Source organism: Stegostoma tigrinum, chromosome 33 (assembly GCF_030684315.1).
Source record: "Stegostoma tigrinum isolate sSteTig4 chromosome 33, sSteTig4.hap1, whole genome shotgun sequence".
Lineage (NCBI taxonomy): Eukaryota > Metazoa > Chordata > Chondrichthyes > Orectolobiformes > Stegostomatidae > Stegostoma > Stegostoma tigrinum.
Window position 1 is genome coordinate 16,573,230 of NC_081386.1, and position 23,960 is coordinate 16,597,189.

The 23,960-nt window shown below is 40.3% G+C and overlaps 2 protein-coding genes and 1 long non-coding RNA gene across 13 annotated transcripts in view; 2 read left to right on the top strand and 1 right to left on the bottom strand.

Annotated features, from left to right (window-relative positions):
- tcf12 (transcription factor 12) overlaps positions 1 to 4,923 on the top strand; it is a 283,602-nt gene extending 278,679 nt beyond the window's left edge. For all 8 annotated transcript variants that reach the window (XM_048562540.2, XM_048562541.2, XM_048562538.2 and 5 more), the window contains 2 exons: positions 1,588 to 1,738; positions 2,622 to 4,923. In XM_048562540.2, coding sequence (XP_048418497.2) covers positions 1,588 to 1,730 — 143 coding nt within the window. In that variant the 3' untranslated portion in view covers positions 1,731 to 1,738; positions 2,622 to 4,923. The remainder of the gene's footprint in view (positions 1 to 1,587; positions 1,739 to 2,621) is intronic.
- LOC125467118 (uncharacterized) overlaps positions 1 to 18,218 on the bottom strand; it is an 84,113-nt gene extending 65,895 nt beyond the window's left edge. The window contains exon 1 of one of the 3 annotated variants that reach the window (XR_007250577.2): positions 18,086 to 18,218. This is a non-coding gene — a long non-coding RNA (uncharacterized LOC125467118). The other 2 variants (XR_007250575.2, XR_007250576.2) reach the window with 2 other exon arrangements.
- cgnl1 (cingulin-like 1) overlaps positions 18,182 to 23,960 on the top strand; it is a 140,626-nt gene continuing 134,847 nt past the window's right edge. The window contains exons 1-2 of one of the 2 annotated variants that reach the window (XM_048562537.2): positions 18,223 to 18,282; positions 18,397 to 18,567. The gene's annotated coding sequence lies outside the window, so the exon portion shown is untranslated. Of the gene's footprint in view, positions 18,283 to 18,396; positions 18,568 to 23,960 lie in introns of both variants that reach the window. The other variant, XM_048562536.2, reaches the window with a different exon arrangement.

Genomic DNA, 23,960 nt, shown 5'->3' on the forward strand with positions numbered 1-23,960 from the left:
GTGCAATCACATTGGTAATAAAGGAAAAGTAACAGTCAGTTTTGCACAGCCAAGTCACAAAACAACAATGTATAATGACCAGATAATACAATCCTGATTTTTGTGATGATTTGAGGATAAATATTGGCCTGAATACCTCTGCTTTTTCTTCGGGATAGAGAATCTTTTACATCTATTTCAGAGTGCAAGTGAGGCTTCGGTTTGTTTTGGCTCTTCAAAAATTCCTCAGTACTGCCTTGAATTGTCAGACTAGATTGAGAAACACAGTCCTGGAGTGTGACTTGAACCTGTAACGTTCTGACTGAAAAGTCAGAGCACTGCCAACTGAAAACAGCTGATACTGCAGGATCATCACAAGTTTTTTGGTCTTGAAGCACATCTTGTGCTCCCTAACCAACTGAAGTCAGGAACTGTAGTCATCCTTACACTGGTTGCGACTGTAAGTCATTTAAAGTTAGTTAGTAATTACGTTTTTTTAATTCAGTTTTCTTGTCTGCTGAACTCCCTCGTCTTCAAAGTGATGCAGTAGTGTATCATTTGTAAATGACTGGTTAAGCACGTTGGTTAAGATTTGCTGATGTTTTCTTTAAGTTAAAAGAAACTGGTGATGACTGTTGATTGAGCACAAATAGGACAAGGTAATGTCCCTACCTCTGAGCCAGGAGGCCTGGAGTTCAAGTACCACCTGATCCAGAGGTATATCATAACACTGAACAGGTTGATTAGAAAATAATCAAAGTAGTAGGGTGGAACTGTGACATTCGGCATAAGAGGAGTAAAATTGAGTGAGGAAGTCGGTAAACTCTCTCTGGGAAAGTGGTTGGCAACTCGGTTTCAATCTCACCAACTGGCATGGATTCAACAACATTGCCTATCCATTGCTGTGGCATCTTGGACATTATTAGGGATGCCACATGATTTAAGGATGTCTTTATGCTGCTAGTCAATTCACTGTAAAATGCTTATTTCAAAAGTATGTGGTAAGTTTTTGGGCAACATGGTCAAAAAAATCTGAGTTTGAAGCTCTCCATTAATCATGTCAACTAGTCAATTTGCGTTTGAAAATGAGAATTTTTGTAGGCCTCGTGCATTTGGTGTTCTGTTATCCTTGGCTACTTTTAGAATACTGCGTTCAATTCTGGTTTCTCTGCTATAGAAAGGATGTTGTTAAACTTGAAAGGGTTCAGAGAGATTTACAAGGAACTGGAGGGTTTGAGATGTAGGGAGAGGCTGGGGCTATTTTCCCTGGAGCATGGGAGGAAGAGGGGTGACCATATGAAGGTTTATAAAATCATGAGGGGCATGGATATGGTGAACAGCCAAGGTCTTTTTTCCAGGGTAAGAGAGTCAAAAAGTAGAGGGCATACGTGTAAGCTGAGAGGGGAAAGATTTCAAAGGGACCTGACAGATAACTTGTCTACGCAGAAGATGGTGTGTATGAAATGAATTGCTAGACGAAATGGCAGAGTTTGGGTACAAATACAACATTTAAATGGCATCTGGCTTCCAGGCCAATTATGAATTATCATGCATGTATTATTTCAACTTCTATTTTGTCCAAATATACTCGTTCTTTTAAATGTGTAGAGAGGAACTTGAACCCAAAAGCAGCCTGCCTTAAAAGGAGAGAAGAGGAGAAGGCTTCTGCCGCATCGGCGGAGGCACCACCAGCACACCCTGCAGTTCACTCTGGACTCAGTGACACTACCAACCCTATGGGTCATATGTAAACTGCCAGGTACTTACTTCAATTTTGTATTTAAGTTAGCATTTAATGTTTGTATCACATTTTCTAAATGCTGTAGTTTTCTACCTATAGTTCTTATAACATTGAGAAAAATGATTGAAGTGACAGATGTTATTGGTATGTTTGTCAAGATTGTTGTAAATGGATTAAGTATGATTGTTGATTGGAGTATAGAAAATACCACTGTATCATCAGCTTTAATTTTAAGCATTTGCAAATATTTAAAAGTTGTTTTGTGATCCTATTTATTTTGTATGAACTAATGAATGGATAGGTGTGGTGTTGTAATCTAATGGATATGTGTATTTGCAATCCAAAGCAGTGAGAGATACCTTTGATATTTTGTATGCATCTCCCAATTATCTTCAGCTGTCTTCCCTCCGTTTCCCACATTGCTAGTTTTGACAATTTTGAGAAGTTAATCACTTAATTGCCTACATCAGTTAAATTGAAAAAATATCTATTTTTTTAAAAAATATAGCTGTTTTATTTCTTTTATTCTTGAGACGTGCATTTTGCAGCTAAGGCCATTGGAAGCTGTAGTGAGCTGCCTGTTGAATTGCTGCATTCAGTCTGGTGTAGGTAAATCCATGACTACTGTAATGGTGTAGGTAAATCCATGACTACTGTAATGTTAATAAATTGATTCTATGTAAGGAACTGATCATTATCGGTTGGTGGTAAAATTAGACTTTTGATCAATAGACTTACAGAAGGTTAAGGGGAGGTCCACATGTCTGTGGGAATACTTAAGAATACACAGAAAATCAAAGACAACGGAATATTGTTGCAGCATCTCTGTCTGATCTGCATATTTCCATTATTTTATTTCTACTTTTAGCTTTTGTACTGAATCTTTCTCTTTCACTTGCAGGTCAGAAGTCTGGATCACTTTTGTAAAATAACAAATGAGTCATCTTTCCATACAAGGACCCAGCCAACTAACTTTGTTTCAAGAAGCCACAGTTGGAAAACATAACGCACTTGAAGCAGAAACCCAGAAGCAATCTCTTGATCAATATGGCATCACATTCAGCCCACTGAAAACCTATTTGTCCCAAATCTGAATTTTGGCCCATAATAGTACATATCAGTCTGTTGAAAGCAGTGTTGCTTCCACACAATCAGAGACTGTTGCAATTGTTCCACTGTTTGTGGAAGTTGCCTTGTGCCTAAACTTGTTGGTTGATGAAATGCATTTAAGACAAAAAAAAATTATTTATTGCTACTGAACTGTAAGGTCTACTTTGAAAGGGGAAATGTTTAAATCTCAGTTGTTTCATTCTCAGCTGGGCTGATGCTAGTATCTGTTAAAGCTGTTCATAAGCAGAGAACAAAGCAGTAATGACCTCTAACCCTAGCATTCCCAGAACCTATTAGTGTCTTAAAAAAAGGGAGGGAAGAGTTTTCGTTGTCCTCTTCATTCCTTTGGCCACACAAATAGCTTTTTCCATGTAAGAAAATATTCCTTGTTAGAGTGTATTTTTTTTTGTTCTCTGGTCGTGTGAACAGTTATGGTCACGTTTTTATTTTCTACATTATGTTCAATGCTTGTGTCATAAGCAATTTGCTATAATAGCAAAATGTGCTGTTCCTGAAAAAGGGCAGGTCTGACCATAGCATCATTTAGCTTGAAATAAGGTTAGCTTCCTTCAAACTTTCAAATAAACACCCATTCTTGTTTCTTTTATTTGTAATTATACCAACTTTTAAGCTTCTAGGCTTCATAGTAAAACTTGTAACGTGAAGTGTAAATTAGAAAATTTCTAATTTTAGAATTGCTTTGTTTTTCAAGCAGTTGATACTACATTTAGTACATGTGAAAGTGTTTGTTGTAATTAAGCACAGATGCAAAACAAAGGTTTTAGGCTCTGAAAAAGTGTCAAGAGCTGATAAAATCCTTGGTTCACCAGGGCCAGTAATGTTGACAATGAACAAAGTAGTGCTGTCAGCTGAATTAAAGTTCTGGAGGGAAAAAAGGAGCAACGGTCACCAGCTTTCTGAGACCATAATTTTTTTTTGATATCTCCTTGTCTGCATGGCTAATCAGTGGAGAGGGATCCCGAGACTGATGTAGCCAATAATGCAATTGCCCTGAGTTTTGAAGCCATCGTGGCATTAACTCATACGAGTTGTTTTAAAACCACTTATTTTTTCCTCCCTGGCAGGTTTCCATTTATATGGATTCAAGCTCCTTAGCTTCCATGTAAACTGTCTTCCATTTAAAAGAAGCATAGGAGAGACAATATCTGATAAGGTTACTTACGTTGTCTGAACGTTGTTTATAATTGTTGGCAATTGACTCAACAAAATGAACAAATAATGCATTCCTTTGTTCTAAGCACTAAGGCACCCGAAGAGCAAAATTTGTGTTAAGTTGCCATGACTGTCTGATAGGAATGCTGAACATTTGTTTTGGAAGGGTTCTCAGAGAATGAATTCTTTTTTGACAATTGTGTATGATTTTGTTATTTTAATTGATTCATGGCGAATAATTCAAGAACAGTTAACACCTAATTTACTGTATCTGTGGCCTTGTTCTTCATTGTTTATGAGCTAACAGTTGCTTAAAACGTGCTAAATTGATCACGTGCCACTGGCCTTTTCTTCTGAGCTTGGTTCTAAGCTTTCTTTCCCTTTGGCTATAATAGACTGCATTATGACCAGAAGCTTTGCTTCAAAAAGGAAAAAAAAGAAAACATTTGGCTTATTTTTCACTGTAGCTAGTCTTTTATACAATAATCTTGTAAGAAAATTTCTTGAATTCTAAATATTACTCTTTCTAGATTTTTGAAATCAAAAGTTTTCAGTAAAAAAGTTTCTTACTTTATTTTACTATATTAGGTAGCAAAGGTGTAGGTTATTTACCATAACCTGTCCATTAATATCAGAAAATAAAATAAACATCCTAAGAACATTGTAGGTTCTAGCTAAACTGTGTAGTACCTATGGAATATCGTACAAGCTAAATGTCTGAGATAAGTTGCTTCATATCTTGTTCTCCAGTTTCCATTGTTGGTTGATGCAGATTTGTACCCGTGTCAAATTTAAGGTATTGTTAATGAACCTTTCCATGCAACAGCAAGAAGTAAAAGATATCTGTCAGTGATAACAGAAACGTAATATGTATATATAACATTTATGTAGCAATAAATGTGCCATCTTTTTTAACAAGACCAATGAGTGTTTAACATTTTCGTTATTAATTAATCTGTGAGTAAATTTGTACTGTGACAGGCATTACCAGCTGCCTGAAATATTGGTCTGAATTTTTGCTTCATTTTAGGTCTTAAACTGAATAGGTTTTTGCATATTCACAACAGACAAACATGCATTTGAGAAAAAGTAGATGTTTTTGTTGCGTGTTACAATTTATGAAAACATGACACTTCAAAATAATTGGGGTCTGTACAGATTTTTTGAAAGATATATAAACAGGATAGCATGGGCCAGATACCCATGCCTTGGGTCATGCTGTTGAAAAATAATGAAATTTCGACCTGGACGGAAAGCAGAGTCCCAGTCACTGGCAAGGTCTCAATGACAATAATGTCACACACACACACACACACACACACACACACACACACACACACACACACACACACACACACACACACACAGTCCGTGTGGCAGCAACATTCCAGTGCCGATGACCAGGTGTAGAGCTGGATGAACAGAGCAGGCCAAGCAGCATCAGAGGAGCAGGAAGGCCGACGTTTCGGGCCTAGACCCTTCTTCAGACCCCTTTTCTGAAGAAGGGTCTAGGCCCGAAATGTAAGCCTTCCTGCTCCTCTGATGCTGCTTGGCCTGCTGTGTTCATCCAGCTCTATACCTTGTTATCATAGATTCTCCAGCATCTACAGTTCCTACTAACTCTGAAACATTCCAGAGCAGTCAGGTTCTTAAACAGTAATGGTTGTGAAAAAAGTCTCTTCAATATTCAGATAAATGTGAGATGTTGCATTTTGGTAACACAAACTGAAGCAGAACTTAGACAGTTAAATGGTAGCATCCTGGGGAGTGCTGTCAAACAGAGAGACCAAGGCGTGGTATTACAGGTAGACAGGGTGTGAGGAAGGCATTTGGCAATCTTGCCTTCAGAGCATTGAGTGCAGGAGTTGGGATGTCATGTTACAGCTGTACAAGATATTGGTAAGGCCATATTTGGAATACTGTGCACAATTCTGGTCACTGTGATCTCAGCAGGAAGTTATTAAACTGGAAAGGGTGCAAAAAAGATTTAGAAGAATGTTACCAAGATCGACAGGTATGAGTTATAGGAAGACACTTCTTTTCCCCTCGAGAAAGGAGACTTATACAGGAGTCTAGATAAGAGGATTAGCCAAGGTCGTCTTCCCACGGTAGGGGAGTCCAAAACTAGAGCACACAGGTGAGGGGGAAGATTTAAAAGGAACGTGAGGGGCAACTTTTTCACACAGACCATGGTAAATGTATGGAAAAAGCTGCCTGAGGAAGTGGTAGAGGCAGGTACGTTTCTAACATTTAAAAGATATTTGAACAGCTATGTGCATGGGAATGGTATAAAGGGATATGGAGCAAACACAGGCAAATGGGACTACTTCAGTTAAGAAAACCTGGTCTGCATGAACGAGTTGGTCTGAAAGGCCTGTTTCCATGCTGTATACCTCTATGACTCTATAGTACTCACCAGCTGTTGTTGAACTTCAATGGTTACTTTTCGGGAGGATAAACATTTTCATATTGAATATTACACTGTTTGCTATATCAGGCAACCCTAATTTAATTTCATACAAGTTCCTTCAATAGAACGGTGAACCTTTGGAAACTGTAAATATAAAATGATTCTATATGGTAGTGTACCATGATTTTAGATTGGATGGGATTCTGTGATTGCTAATCCTTCTGAATAGGTGTTCTTTAACCAACAGTGTTTGAGAACCAGGAAAGCCGACGTTTCGGGCCTAGACCCTCCTTTGGGGTCTAGGCCCGAAATGTCAGCTCTCCTGCTCCTCTGTGCTGCTTGGCTTGCTGTGTTCATCCAGCTCTGCACCTTGTTATCTCAGATTCTCCAGCATCTGCAGTTCCTACTATCTCTGAAACAGTGTTTGAGAACAATGATGAAGGGTCTAGGCCCGAAACGTCAGCTTTTGTGCTCCTAAGATGCTGCTTGGCCTGCTGTGTTCATCCAGCTCCACACTTTCTTATTTGAGAACCAAATAAAATATGTCCCCTTAAAATCTTGTGCTACAGGGTGGACATTGAGAAGATGTTTCCACTTGCGGGGGCATCTTGAACTGGGGTACGTAGTCGTAGAAAAAGGGAATACTCATTTAAAACTGAGATGTGAAGGAATTTCTTCTCTGAGTACAGAATGTCTAGAATTCTTTGCCCCCAGATGTGGAAGCTAGATCATGGAAAGTATACGAAGAGGAGACAGATTTTTGAAAGTTTGGGAGTTGAAGGCTGTATTGAGCTGCCATGAAAGAGGAGCTGAGGCATGTGACCGATCAGCCAAGATCTTATTGAATGGCAGGGAAGACTTGAGGAGCTGAATGGCCCACTCCCTCTATTTCTGACGTTTTTATCTCTCGGCATCAGCCATTTCCCTGTATTACTGCTGTATATGACATTGGCTTCAATGTGTTCCTGGTGATGTTTTGGCTTTAACAGACTATCTGATTCAAGTCAGGATCTATGAAGACACAGTACAGTTTTTGCAAGACACTTGGCAAATGGCCCAGCAAAAAAACTCAGCTTCTTAATCTGTTGTTGTTCCAAATACATAATCATCTCAAATTCCTTTCTACGTCATGCTGTTGTGGTAGCATCCATTTTAGTTTTCATTAGATTACATTTTGTACATCTTAGTTTAGCGTTTAGAGCAATGATACAATCAGACCATTAATAGGCTGTTGCAAAATTAATAATAGGAATTCACAAGTATTTCTGATGGGTCAGATTTCCTCCCTGAGTGTTTGGCAAATAGAGTTCCTACATTTGATGTCGAATCTCACATACATTCGTTTACATTGCATGGGATGGTTGTTAAGCCATAAGACTTAATCCAGTGGCCCTGAATGAGAAAACTCAAGCAGACTGTGATTTGTGCTATTAATAGCTGTCCAGTGGCTCTTACACAGGATCAGATATGGACCTGAAATGATATCTGAATTCTCTGACAATATCACACTTGCCACTGGAGTTTTTCCTTAGTTATGATTATATGGGTAAGATATCAAAATGAATTGTAGGCAACTGCCATGATGCAGTGCTGTAGATTGCATCTTTTTAAAAGTGGCCTATCTGACAATTCTTAAAACATGAATGCTTGAAGTTCAGGACTACAATGTACTGACAACTAAGTTGCTATATGATGTTACTAAAGGTTGCATTAATTAGACATATGAATATTCATCTTTTTCTCCTCACTCTTGAGGCGCAACTCGCATATTAGCCTGATCTTACTTGACATTGAAGTCAGTGGAGAATAATTTTGTGCAGAAGGCTGAACTTCACCCACCCATCAGGTTAGACTGACGTTCATGCAAAATGCCTTACTTGGGTAATTTGTGCTAACCCAACAGGAGCAGTCTCTTATTTAAGTAGGGAAACTTCCAGCATATTTTAAAATAAATATTTAAACTCTCTTAATCACAATGGGCTGTTCCAAATTTTCTAAGGCAGCACAAGGTCTCAGTTGTTAGCCCTGCTGCTTTACAGCACTAGTGACCCAGGTTCAATTCCACTCTTGGGTGATAGTCTGTCACGTTCTCCCATGCCCGTATGAGTTTTCTCCCACAGTCCAAAGATATGCAGGTTAAGTGGAATGGCCATGCTAAGTTGTCCATAGGTCCAGGAATGTGCAATCAAAGTGGATTAGCTATGGCTAATGCAGGGTTACGGGGTTGGGCTTAGGTGGGATGTTCTTCAGAGGATCAGCGCAGACTTGATGGACCCACAGCTTCTTTCAGCACTGTGAGGATTCTGCAATTGGTATTTCATAGCAAAAGTTTTGTTGCAATCAAAATAAATAGTTCGTAAAATCTAATTTGTTTGTTGATTTCAGAGTTGTGAGGACTCTTATGGTGCCATGTTTGTGTGCCTACCAAGAGCCCTGAGTTTGAGTCCCACCTGGTGTGTCATAAATGTCTCTTGTACACATTGATTGGAAAGTATCTATTTTAGAGTTTTGATTTGATTGGTAGAATTTTTTATTAAAAATTGCAATGCCGGAAAGTAAACACAGTCAGAATTTTATTAATGGCATACTGCATGTAGCACTGCTTGTGGGAAGTCAGTACACATATTATTTGATTAATTTGATAACATTGGTGTTTGTGTTAATCTTTAAGCTTTCTGTTAAGCTTTCCCTGCTTATTTTAAGAGTAGAATGTGTCTGAATACTGTTGGAAATAATGCACATTCTATAGGCTGCTTAGGGTGTTGCTGTTTTCTAATTATGTTCATATTTTTAATTTTATAAACTGTTGATTAGTGTTACTTAGTGTCATACAGGGAAAACTAAAATTCTTGTATGTGGTTCAGTTCACATCACACGCAGATAAGCTAATGAGTCTATTAGATAGAGTCTATTTATATTTCTACTGTAGAATGAGCGTATCAGATAAAGAAAGAGTTATGTTTTCTTCATTAGTCAGTTTTTGCACATGTGGATTTTGCTGTTCATTTAATTTTAAAAATAATTTCAAGGTGAAAAATGTACAGGATATCTGTGCTTCTTTTTCTTAAAAGAGATCGCAATTAATTATTTTGCAGAGTATCTTTTTGTAGTGCCCAGTACTGAGCGATTTCTATTCTAATGATTGGACAATATATCAAGACAAACCCACTGCACAAATACCCGTTTGAATATAGAAAAGAAATAGGTAGAATGGAGTAAGGTTTGTCGAGATGACTGTCAAATAAACTTTGGAAATGTATAAGGGAAAGGTTGAAATGTGACGGAGTTCCAAAACAGATTACCCTGGCTGAAAGAGAAGAGTGTCAGTGGAAAGGCAAGAATGACATCAAAAAAATGTAGATAAAGTTGAAAGTAGGACTATGGAGCTGGAAGAGTTCATTGAAATATTCTGGGTTTGAACAGAGAACATTACAGCACAGTACAGGCCCTTCGGCCCTCGATGTTGCGCCGACCTGTCATACCGTTCTCAAGCCCATCTAACCTACACTATTCCATGTACGTCCATATGCTTATCCAATGATGACTTAAATGTACCTAAAGTTGGCGAATCTACTACTATTGCAGGCAAAGCGTTCCATTCCCTTACTACTCTCTGAGTAAAGAAACTACCTCTGACATCTGTCCTATATCTTTCACCCCTCAATTTAAAGCTATGCCCCCTCGTGTTCGCTGTCACCATCCTAAGAAAAAGGCTCTCCCTATCCACCCTATCTAACGCTCTGATTATTTTATGTGTTTCAATTAAGTCACCTCTCAACCTTCTTCTCTCTAATGAAAACAGCCTCAAGTCCCTCAGCCTTTCCTCGTAAGACCTTCCCTCCATACCAGGCAACATTCCTAGTAAATCTCCTCTGCACCCTTTCCAAAGCTTCCACATCCTTCTTATAATGCGGTGACCAGAACTGTACACAATACTCCAAATGCGGCCGCACCAGAGTTTTGTACAGCTTCACCATAACCTCTTGGTTCCGGAACTCGATTCCTCTATTAATAAAAGCTAAAACACTGTATGCCTTCTTAACAGCCCTGTCAACCTGGGTGGCAACTTTCAAGGATCTGTGTACATGGACACCGAGCTCTCTCTGCTCATCTACACTACTAAGAATCTTACCATTAGCCCTGTACTTTGCCTTCTGGTTACTCTTACCAAAGTGCATCACTTTGTTCATTTGGACAAGAATGATCTTGAAATTGATTTCTGGGATACTGAGCTGATGAAGAGTGAATAAGGGCAGCAGAATTTTGATTTCAGCTTGCGTCAAATGGATTATCACAAAAATTAATCTCTGAAGAGGCATGATTTAAAGTTATGGTAGCAATATGAAAGATTAGGTGGTGTAGGCAGGTAATGACATAGTTGTGGAAGAAGACAGGGCACATGTAGGAATGCAAATTCAGCTCAGGATCAATCAGCACAAAGGCTCACGCCTCTACCACATTAAGCCTTGGATGGGATTCAGAAAGACTGTTGAACTTAAGAGCAGAATCAAGTAAAAATGGATGGAAGACAAGAGGCTGGCTTCACTTTTGCAAACATGAAACTACTTCCTCATTCAAAATTCTGTCAGGGTGTCAGTTTCACAAAAGATTTGCAATCAAGAGGCAATGGAGAGGTAAAATGTGTCATTGTATCACTGATGTAGAATGTGATATTATGTTTTCTGATACCGCTATGATGGGCAGTGAGGATGATGTGACCAAATATGGACACCAAACATGACTGCATAGGCAAAGGAAGAAAACATTGGAGGTTATGTGGTGCATTTTGGTACAGGCACAAATGGAATCAAAGGAATTGTGGCATGAACATGGACTAATAGTGAGGTCAGCTGGAAAATGTTAATTTTTTTTAATCAGAAGCAGCAGATGGATTAAGAAGAATAAGCAGGGCTAGTGAAATGTGGTCACAACCAGCGAGGATAACTAATAACCGAAAGGCAACCAATGTCCTGTGGGTGGGGGTGAAATCATAAAGTACACGTCAGAGTAATGGAAATCTAATTATCAAGAAAATATGCATTTAAGTTGTGAAAGAGGGTCACTGTTTTGATAGTGGAGACAATGGTTTTGAACTTATGGAGCAATTGAAGTCATGAAACAAAACGCTGAGGAGGTTTGGTAGGCAGTAACCTGGATAGAAGATCAATAGCATCAGTGGTATACCTAATTAATTTTGGATGTCTTTTTAAAATTATGACATACATCCTATTATATATTGGATTTTTGTAGCTAGCCCTGATTTGTTATTAAAAAAAACAAAAGATCTGCGGATGCTGTCAATCAGGAACAAAAACAAATGTCGGAAAAACTCAGCAGGTCTGGCATCATCTGTGAAGAGAAAGTCAGAGTTAATGTTTCGGGTCCAGACCTGAAATGTTAACTCTGATTTTCTCTTCACAGATGCTGCCAGACCTGCTGAGCTTTTCCAGCAACTTCTGTTTTTGCACACGATAACTTGGACTAATATTCCTACTATGTGAGATTTCTACCTGAAATTCAGTACTTACATTAATTCCAGCCTCAGTATCAGCTGTGGCTCAGATGATAGCACTCTCACTTGAGTTACAAAGTTCTGGTTAAATTTCCACTCCAAAACAAGGACACAAGAAGCAAAGCTGACTCTCAAGTACTGTTTTTGTTCCTGATTTGTTATTATTTGCTGGAATCAGAGTTTGGGTGTAGCCAAAATAATGTTTTGAGTTTAATGTGACTTCAAAGAAAAGTCAGCTCCAGCAGGCTTATTGAGTGTTAATTGTCAAGGTTGCATAAGTGACAAATGCTTATGCTACTGTTCTCACTGTATGAGATTTCATTTGTGCCACAAGTGTAGCCATTGTACAGGAAAATCTGTCAGTTTGGCTTTTAGCTTTGAACACTTTCTGCTTTGAAGTTATTTCTTTTGACTTTCCCTTGTCCCATTCAACTATTAAGACCATGTGGGTTCTGTATCCAGGTTCCTTTAATTGGAATTTATGCTTTGTTAAACTGGTTGAAGGAACAGTTTATGTAGCAACAAAAACAAAGTTGCTGGAAAAGCTCAGCAGGTCTGGCAGCATCAGTTATGTAGCATATAGTTTGCATCTTTCAAGACCACTAAACATTGTAAAGTGGTTGACAACAAATGAAATACTTCTCAAGTGTTGTGACTGTTGTAAGAAATGCAGCAGCCAAAATGTGCACAGTGTGCGCTCAAACAAGAACGGCATTGTGACCAGATGATCCATTTTGTGATTTTGATTTAGGATTAAAAATTGCCCAAGGCTTAAGGGATAACTGCCTGGCTCCCCTTTGACATTGCACCTTGGGATCCTTCACCTAAAGAGGGCAAATACTGCCTGAGTTTTACCTTTCTCAAGGACTGCATCTTCAATAATGCAACACTCTGTCAGTACTTGAGAGTCAGCTTTGCTTCTTGTGTCCTTGTTTTGGAGTGGAAATTTAACCAGAACTTTGTAACTCAAGTGAGAGTGCTATCATCTGAGCCACAGCTGATACTGAGGCTGGAATTAATGTAAGTACTGAATTTCAGGTAGAAATCTCACATAGTAGGAATATTAGTCCAAGTTGTATTGTTACTGAAAACCTTGAGGACTTTAAAATGCATTTCCTGATTTATAACTGTGTCAGTGAGTGAAAATTAGTTTGATCAGTTAGACACCAAACATGGCAAAAGTGAAAGCAGATATAACACAGTGTGGAGCTGGAGGAACACAGCAGGCCAGGCAGCATCAGAGGAGCAGGAAAGTTGACGTTTCGGGTCGGGACCCTTCTTAGCCTTGATGTTTGGACTTAACTGTAGAAATACTTAAAGTTTAGAACAGAAAAAGAATGGAAGAAACAGTAATTTTTCTTCCTGAAAGTAAAATAAATGCTGGGTTGATACAAAATTATAGATGAATAAAGTGTCATAATAGAATTATTACTGGGCTATGGACAAGTGATGTAAAATGTTAAGACTGACAAACTTCCAAGACTGAACACAAATTATTGATACACTCTGTACAGCACAAATAATAATTATGTGTACTCAAGTACAGGAGTACAGTGAAAAGTGTGCAATCTCGCCACTTGTACATTTATGTAGCGCCTTTAAAACTGAAATGCCTCAGGGTTTTATGTACTGTAATAATCTCTCTCATTTTGGGTTCAATTCTCATTCAAATGCAAATAAACAAAACTGGAATGGAATAATCTCTTGCATTTGCCACCAAAGTATCACTATTGAGAACTGGGAGCATTGAATCAATATTCGTTGTGAGATTTTCAGAGGGGTGCCACAAACTTTGACTCACTAATGTCAAACACACCCACATGGTTCACATGGTCAACCCAGATGGAATTTGTATATACATCACTTCAAAATGTTAACTTTATCTCTCTCCCAACTACCTGCCAGAAGTTAGGATTGACAAATGTTTTCTATAGTTTTTGAGGAAGACAAGTTCACATGGGAGGAATTATCCCATTATTTTGTAGTTATAAGAACTGAAGTTGCTATTAGAACCAAATGCCAGCAAAGTAGAAAATTCTGATAGGTCATTTGAGCCGCTTTCCTAATGTGGGAACATGGCCAGCTTATTTACGCAAATTCAGTTTCTAATAGCTGTGGGGCCAATAACGAATGACCGTATTTCAAGGCCCCAGTGAATACAAAATACATAATCTTACTGCAAACAGGATAGGAAGGTAGGAGCAAGGCCTTTCAGCCTCTCAGGTGCACTCCTATCACCAGCCCACCTATGTTCCCCACCCCTCCTCTATTTATTTCTGAGCTCCCTTCCCCTTCCCATTTCTGAAGAAGCGTTCTGACCCAAAACGTTAACTTTCCTGCTCCTCTGATGCTACCTGGCCTGCTGTGTTCTTCCAGCTCCACACTGTTATCCCTGACTCCATCTGCAACTCTTGCTGTCCCAAAGATTCGCTATTCTCTCAGTAACAAAATTCCTCCACATCACAGTCCTACATAGATTTCCCTTAGTATGCAACTGTGCAACTACGCACCCTGGTTCTACCCTGCTTCTCCCACGGCTGATAACGTTCGTCTGGTTGAACATTTCTTTAATAAAAGTAATCCACCATAGGTGCCCAAATATTGGAGCAAAGGGACAATGTTACAATTTAATACCGGAATTCTGACTCTAATTCTGAACGTTTTATTGATGTGAAAGTAATTGGTTTCAACTGAATGAAACATTTCTTAACTAGAACTGGTATCTTTATCTTAATAATTTTAGAAATTCAATGCCAGCTATGAATTACATTAGCAGACATAAATAAATTACTTGAGACTTTTAAGAATTAACTAATTGTTCAATTTCAAACACAAGAGGGTGCTGCTGATTTATTGTCTGGGATTCTGTAAATGCTGCAGATATTACACCAAATTTTCTGGACAACATGGCTTCAGAAATGTATGTTTTAGTTTTAAGCACACGATAACTTCAATATATTTCATGTTCACAGATTTTATTGTAAGTGATACATTAATTTAGAACACAAAGAATATAGCTACTGAACTGTGAGGCTGGATGAACACAGCAGGCCCAGCAGCATCTCAGGAGCACAAAAGCTGACGTTTCGGGCCTAGACCCTTCATCAGAGAGGGGGATGGGGAGAGGGAACTGGAATAAATAGGGAGAGAGGGGGAGGCAGACCGAAGATGGAGAGAAAAGAAGATAGGTGGAGAGGAGAGTATAGGTGGGGAGGTAGGGAGGGGATAGGTCAGTCCAGGGAAGACGGACAGGTCAAGGAGGTGGGATGATGTTAGTAGGTAGGAGATGGAGGTGCGGCTTGGGGTGGGAGGAAGGGATGGGTGAGAGGAAGAACAGGTTAGGGAGGCAGAGACTGGTTGGACTGGTTTTGGGATGCAGTGGGTGGAGGGGAAGAGCTGGGCTGGTTGTGTGGTGCAGTGGGGGGAGGGGATGAACTGGGCTGGTTTTGGGATGCGGTGGGGGAAGGGGAGATTTTGAAGCTGGTGAAGTCCACATTGATGAACTGGGCTGGTTTTGGGATGCGGTGGGGGAAGGGGAGATTTTGAAGCTGGTGAAGTCCACATTGATATGTCCAATGTGGACTTCACCAGCTTCAAAATCTCCCCTTCCCCCACCGCATCCCAAAACCAGCCCCGTTCATCCCCTCCCCCCACTGCACCACAAAACCAGCCCAGCTCTTCCCCTCCACCCACTGCATCCCAAAACCAGTCCAACCAGTCTCTGCCTCCCTAACCTGTTCTTCCTCTCACCCATCCCTTCCTCCCACCCCAAGCCGCACCTCCATCTCCTACCTACTAACCTCATCCCACCTCCTTGACCTGTCCGTCTTCCCTGGACTGACCTATCCCCTCCCTACCTCCCCACCTCCCCACCTATACTCTCCTCCCCACCTATCTTCTTTTCTCTCCATCTTCGGTCCGCCTCCCCCTCTCTCCCTATTTATTCCAGAACCCTCACCCCATCCCCCTCTCTGATGAAGGGTCTAGGCCCGAAACGTCAGCTTTTGTGCTCCTGAGATGCTGCTGTGCCTGCTGTGTTCATCCAGCCTCACAGTTTATTATCTTGGATTCTCCAGCATCTGCAGTTCCCATTATCACTAGCTACTGAACTGAGCTGCTCAATTTTGGTATCTTAGTACTGGATCTTCTGTCGTTTGAGGGTAGAAAATCTCAAAGCTCCAAGCTCCATTTTCAATTAAAATTGCATTGTTAAGGGAAGGAACATCAGGACCACGAAAATCAGATGGACTGGGGCAGGATTTTGAAGCTTTGAACAACATTGGGACATCCTATTGCAATCTTAATTAACCGCATATAATTGAAATGACATTCTAATTGATGATTCTCAGATTTGTACAAGATATTTAAAGTTATATGCAATTATCTGTGCCAATGTAATAAAAGGCTGGTAATTCTTCATCCTCCAAAGCTTCCTAACTGGTAAAACTTACATTGTCACAGCTGACTGCTCAGATCATTAGTGGTGTGGAACAATTCCACATCTTTAAATAGCACAGAATCCATGGAAAACTAAAGAATGAAGGAGAGGGAGACAATACTTATGGCGAAAGAACATGAACAGTATCAGCTAATGTGGGAACCAGGAAGGGAATTTGAGTGTTCAGGTGTTTACCTGAATGAGGATTGAACGAAAAGTGGTGGATTGCATGATCAAACTTGAGTTTTAGAGGGTATAAACAGAAGTATGAAAGAAACGGGGAAAAAAGTTACATATACATGGTGGTAGGTGAATGAGCTTTGAATGGAATTTGGCCCGTGGACTACCGTAAGGGATAGAAGTGACAGAGCAACTGATCGGCTGTCTTAGTCTTAATTACCAACAAGTCTGGAAGTTCCTCACAATTATTGCTGGGAATAAAAGTGGAGGTGACAGGAGAGAGGGACATAAAAAGAAGTTTCAAGCAGACTAATCTGAACCAGAATGAAAAGATTTTCCTCAGACAAGATGTGTGTTCATGTGGTTCAGCCAGATCTGGTGATCAATGACTATACCATTCCCTACATAATCTGCACTAGTACCAAGTCATATACATTGAAGTTTTAAAATTCTCAGCCTGACACTGAAAATATACTCTTGCTTTTGGAGAGGTAAGTGAGTTTGCTTACCAGGTTAAAGATATCTTAAGTTGTGCTGCTGGTTCCAATGTTGTTGATCCTTCAAAGTGGAGCAATCAGGCTGAGTGAATATGTAGCACGTTAAAGTAGTAACAAAAAAATCAGACAATCAACGTATCAAGTAGAGAAACTGAAATTTGTCGAATTATGAAAGCTCTTGTTTCTGAAGTGATTCCAATTTTTGTTACCTCTGTATCCCATTTGGAGATACATTTTATTCTATTCAGCCCTAATCTGACTTTCTTTTGTGGGTGAACAGATGGCAGATGAACTTCAACTGAGAGAAATATGAAGTGATTCACTTTGGTAGGACGAATGTGGAGGTTCGATTTTAAAATTCGGGATACAAGTCTGAAAGGGGTTTTGGAACGGAGGAGCATTGATGATCACAGGACAGGTTGACAATAGTTAAATATTACAGCACTCTTTGGATATATTAATGAGTACAAGAGCAAGGAGAGTGCTTTGAACTGGTTCCACATCGGCTGGGGTATTGTTTCTGGTTCCGGACGCCACACTGGAAAGAGTACAGGGAGAGAAAAAAAAATCACACCAATAGTACTCAGGATGGAGGAACTTCAGATATTGGGATAGGCAGGGAGAAGTTGGATCTGTTTGCTTTGGAAAAGAGAAGGCGGAAGGCAGAAGTATGAGACGATTGGACAGAGTAAATTAACAAAAGAAGGGCACAAATTCAAAGTAATCAATAAAAGCAGAAAGGCCATTAGCAAGTGATAACAAGGTGTAGAGCTGGATCAACACAAAATCGTCCAGCTCTGCACCTTGTTATCTCAGATTCTCCAGCATCTGCAGTTCCTGCCGTCTCAGGGCCATAAGGAACACTGTTTTCCCCCACAGCACATGGTTAAGGTTTGGAACTCACTGTTAGCCTGTGGAACCAACTACAGACTCGACATCAACCAGCTGGTTTAAACAGGATCAGAAACTGATCAGCTCCCCGTGCGTGTAGATGGGGACGACGGAGACCTCTCAGTGTCTTTCCGCGCTGGGCTCCCGGACTCACCTGTCAACCCGCCTCCCGCGCGCTCCGTCCGGGTCCGGGTCCGCGGCTGCGCGCCCCGCGCACCCGCCTCCTTCCCGGCGCGCCCCCTGTCGGCTTGCCCTCTCTCTCCGTCTGAGGCGGTGGGGAGGGCTCCGCTGCTGCTCTGACATGAGCGAGTTGTAGAGACGCAGCGTCCGGACAACTGCACTGAGCAAGAGGTGAGTGAGGGGGGAAAAAAATCCCACTCCCCCCCCCCCCCAACACACACACACACACAAAACAAAAACAACTTTTTGCTTTCAATCTGAACGGAGAGACTTGTCTCCTTTCAGAGCCGCGAAGGGCAGCGAAAAGTCTGGCTGAAAGTCGTTGATTTTTCACGGCAACTTGTTGCGATTTGTGTCCAGGGGTGAGCTGCAGGCGTTCGGTCACCGGCGTTAACCGGGGAATTAAATTCGGGGGTTTCCTCAGTTATCGCATTGAATCGGGTTGATACTTTTTTGGTGAGTGGAGTTACAATATTGCTTTTAGCTAGTTTAGACGGCAGGGGACTTGCAAGCTCGGAACGTTACCAAGGTCACTGCTGACCAGCCATTTGGGAAAGGTGTTGGTGCCAGGTCGCGAACGTGTTACAATATTCTTTTGGGTAAATGGGTTCAGTCTTAAAATGAAAACTTTTTGGCTGTTGTTGATGGCGATTTTCTCTTCCTTCATTCATAGTGCCCTGATCTCTGTCCTTCAAGGTCTCGTTTTGACTTCTGTGCCTTTTTTTTGCAGGAATTCCAATTATTATCTATTTTGAAAGCTGAGTCATTTTGTTAAGAAAATCTTGACTGATTTTCGCCAAGTTCACAGGCTGCTGACTTTGGTCTGTATCTAAAAGTAGTTTCTTTCTATTGCACCGAACCCAATTTAAATCTGAAACGCATTTAGTTTGGACTGTAATTAAAATGTGAAATATTTGAATTTAAAATTTTCATGTATGTTCAAAGCATGGACAGTCCTATTTTTAGATGCGCTTGATGTTAGAATGAATCGAAAAATCCACTTTAAGAAGAGAAGTGTTTACTTCAAAATACGTTTATAATTTGCAGGTACAGTGGCTGAAAATAAGTTATGCATTGTCTACATATGCTTCTGGGAAATTACAAATTGTAAAACTGATCAAAATTAGAATAGTGCCTTAATTGTCAATGGATTTAGGTTCAATTGACAAGTCTGTTATATCCTGCGTTTGTTAAACTGGCAGGAGAGGTTCATTCCGAAGTGTAAGTAAAGGTGGTGTTGGTATCCAGTGGGTGAGTACCTGAACATATATGTTCCAGGAATATCATCTGATTGAGCCCTGATCTGTGCTTTGCCCGTTGATCTCAACTGCCAAGGTGAAAATTGGGGAGTAAAGAGCAAACAAAAACCCAGATCATTTCATTCAGCGCCTTGACCTTGGATTTGTTCAGACGAATGCATACCAAAGTGGAGTTACAAAGTTGTAACACAGTGTACAAACTCAGAAGATAGCACGACTACAAAGCTTGAGTAATTGTGAATGTCGTCTAAACTCATATATACAACAATTAGGTTTTTTGGTACCAGTTTTGAGCATATCTTGCAGCTGGCTTGTTCCCAGGCCAACAGTACTGTCCGTACAGTACGAGCCTTCTATTATAAGTGTTGTTCTAACAAGCTTGGTATTTTAAAGCATATTGTTGGATCGTTTGGATCTTTTACCTGAAATCTGCAATATTCTGTGTCTGAGTCGCGGGGTTCAGCAGTAGGCTCTGTCTCTAGTATGATGCTTCATTGTACGAAAATTGTGAGTTTAATGTCCAGTCCAGAGACTTGTGTAGAAAGGTCTAATCTGGCACTCCAGTGCACAACTGAGGGAGTACTACACTCTTGGGATGGATGGTGCTGTCTTTCACATGTAAAATTAACATCTTCGGTCCGCCTCCCCCTCTCTCCCTATTTATTCCAGTTCCCTCCCCCCATCCCCCTCTCTGATGAAGGGTCTGGGCCCGAAATGTCAGCTTTTGTGCTCCTGGGATGCTGCTTGGCCTGCTGTGTTCATCCAGCCTCACATTTTATTAACTGAGACCGCATCTGCTTTGTCAAACAGACGTGAATAATCTGTCCTCACCATTTTCAAAACAAGCGGTGGAGTGATCCCCAGTACCCTTGCATTTATTGACATACCAAAAATACAATCTTTGGATGATTATCACTTGGGTTTTGAGAGAGCTTGTTGTGCTTAAATTGACTGTCACATTTTTCTGCATCTAATACATGCAGAAATTTTAATTTCAATCTATACCGTAAATTGCATTTATTTTTGTTCACCCTTTAACCTTGTGCCTGCTCATCAATGTGCCAAATTAACAATTTTATCTTTAAAAAGGTCCTGCGCGTTCCTACTTAAATTCTCAGGCTGTCCAACTCCATCAATCCCCCCACCCCCACCTTCCTTCCAGTTGACGCTGAAACAATGTTTTCTCTACAGGTTAACATAACTTCCTTGTTTTTGTCCTCTGTGCCCATATTGACAAAACCCAAAATGCTTTCTGCTTTTCCTCAACCCTGCATTCAACCTTCCCTGCCACCTTCAGTGATTAGTGCACATATATTTTTGCTCCTCCATTCCCTTTGAAATTGTACCCTTGAATCTATATTGCCTCTTGCCCTTCCTATCAAGATGAATGTTATGAGGCATTTGAGGCCTAATCTAAGCTTCTCTTCAGATAACTTAGATTAACTCTTCAGGGCAATATCAGGGGAGCACTACATTGTTGAAGATCCCTTCTTTTAGATGAACCAATACGTTTCTTTTCACTTGTGGAGCATGGGTATAGCTGGCTGAGTCAGCATTTATTGCTCATCCCGAGTAGCTCTTGAGAAGTTAGTGGTGAGCTTCCACTTTGAATCACTGCAGTCTATGTGCTGTAGGCGGACCCAAAGTACTCTTAGGGGTAGAATTCCTGGATTTTGACCCAGCAATAGTGAAGAAACAGTGATGTATTCCCAAGCCAGGGCACTGTGTGCCTTGGAGGGGGACTTGTAGGTTGTGGTGTTCCCATGCACCTGCTGCCCTTGTCCTCCCAGATCGAAGTCATTGTGGATTTGGGAGGTGCTGTCTTAATGCCTTTGGTGAATTTCTGCCGTGGGTCTTGTCAATAGTACACACTGCTGTGACTGAGCATCAACAGTAGGGGGAGTATATGTTTGTAGATGTGTTGCCAATGAAGTGGGTGGCTTTGTCCTGCATGGTATCAAGCTACTTGAGTGTTCTTGGAGCTGCACTCATCCAGGTAAGTGCTTTCTGGATAGTGGACAGGCTTTGGGGAGTCAGAAGGTAAGTTACTCACCTCAGCATTCCTAGCCTCTGACCTGCTACTATGTTTATATGGCAGATCCAGTTGAATTTCTGGTCAATGATAACCCTCCAGGATGTTGATAATGACGATTCTGTAACAGTAATGCTATTTAATATCCAAGTGGTGGTGGGTGTATTGTCTCTTATTGGAGATAGTCAGTCATTGTCTGGGATTTGTGTGGTGCAAATGTTGTTTGCCATTTTTCATCCAAGTCTGGATATTGTCTAGGTCTTGTAGCATTAACCATGGACTGCTTCAGCATCTGAGGAGTTGTGAATGGTGCTGAACATTGTGCAATCATCAGCGAATGTCCCCACTTCTGACCTTATGATGGAGTGAAGGTCATTGAAGCAACTAAAGATGGCTGGGCTGAGGACACCACCCTGAGGAACTGTTGCAGAGATTTCCTAGAGCTGAGATAATTGACCTCCCAAAAGTGCAACATTTTCCTATGTGCCAGGTATGACTCCACCCAGTGGAGTTTCCCCCCGATACCCATTGATTCCAGTTTTGCTAGGGCTCCTTGATGCCACACTTGGACGAGTGCTGTCACTCTCGCCTCACCTCTAGAGTTCAGCTCTTTTGTCCATGTTTGGACCGAGGCTGTAATGAGATCAGGAGCGGAGTGCTCCTGGCAAAACCCAATCTGGGTGCCGCTGAGCAGGTGCTGTTTGCTAGCAGTGTTAATGACACCTTCCATCACTTTACTGTGTATTGATCGAGAGTAAACTGCTGGGGTGATAAGTGGCTGGGTTGGATTAGTCCTGCTTTTTGTATACAGGTCACACCTGGGCAGATTTCCACATTGTTGAATACATGCCTGTGTTGTAGCTGATTTAGATGAAGCAAGATCAGGTGTGCAGTTCACACTGATAAAGATTATACGGCACTATTCAAAGAAGAGCAGGAGAGACCTGTCCTTCATATATTTATCTCATTATGATGCACAACCTGGGTGTTTGTTTTCCTGCAACCCAACAGTAAGTATATTCACAAAATATGTAACTGGATTTCGGGAGATAGTGAAGATTTGAAAGATGTTAGCTAAGTGTGATAGTATTATTGCAGACTAAATCCATTCATTGTTAGCACCAACAATGATACTTGGTGCTGAGTTCGATCGTCAATACCAGGCTTCAGACTTGTACGCACTGTCTCCGTGCTTGTTTATGCTAAGTGTTTTTAAACCAGCTTCTTCCCTTAAACATGCACTCAACATGCTGCCTGGTTAAGGCAAAAGTCAATACATTTAAGTAGTACTCAATCCAACAAAAAAAGTCTGTTTTATGCCATCACAAGTGCATAGAATGAATTTATACTAAAATCTAGATTTATATGATATTCATTGCTCATCATTTGGTTGATATTTTCATGTAAAACCAAGGAAAAGGCATTGGGAGGGTGTGGGAAGTTTAGGTTAAAATACATTTAGCATTTCAGGTAACATACTGTACTTTGGATGCTGTATTCCATGACATAATGGTTGGAAAAGATTCCTAATCTTTGAAGTTAAGAAAAGTGAGCACATTTTATTTGCACTATCTTGGCTGTTAACAAATATTGGTTCAACCTGATTAACACCAAAAATTCTAATGTAAAACATAAGCTCTTTTTCCTTTCAATGGTAGTCTGCAGTCTGATTGTTGCAGCTGACTTTTCAAAAAAGAATTTAAATTTGTTTTCCTTGATTGATATTTTCTATCAATATTAGCATTTTATAGTTTTTGATTTCAAATAACCTCTTTAAAATAATGGGTTTTGTTGCAATAAACCCTATCCTGAACATGTTCCAGTCAGTAGATCAACACTCTGCTGTTTGCTATCTCCTCCATCCTTGATGTATGAATCGAGACGGTGATTATCGTTGGGGGTGATGGATTATGGTAGCTATCTCTGCAGAATATTTCTTGACTTGATGTTACAATGCCATATAAATAAAAGTTGTTGACCAAAAGTTAAAGAATAGTAAGCCTGACTCCAGTGCTATTACTTCTTGTGTCTTCTGGGGACCTCAAAGCTATTTGGTACATGATTATAAATGTTAACTTGGATAGTTGGATCATGGACGTTCAGATTTATTTATTATATTTTCATTTTAAAATCATTTATAAATTTTGATGGCAAAACATTACTAAGATTATTGAAATTGTCATTCCACGTCAAATTTTTGGAAGCAGTTAAGAGCAGTTACTAATTTCCCAAAATTTCCTTTCTATTGCACTCGTATATGAACTCTTAACAGAGTTGAGTAAAATAACTGTCTTCTGTTCATTAAGACCAGATACAAGCTTGTCTGTCTTCTTACAATGGTTCTCAAACTGTAGTCGGTTGGAGCTTTTGTCTGATCTACTCAGGTTATCTATCCCTTTTCGTCATGAACCTATTATTCCAACTGAGCCACAATACTACCAGAAGGAACTTACGGAAACTTCCGAAACTTTTGTTCTGAAAATCTTTCCACTTGCTTATTTCAGGTTATGGGACCTGGTGATGACCCAGTAGCTTTCAAGTTGAGAGTTCACAAATCC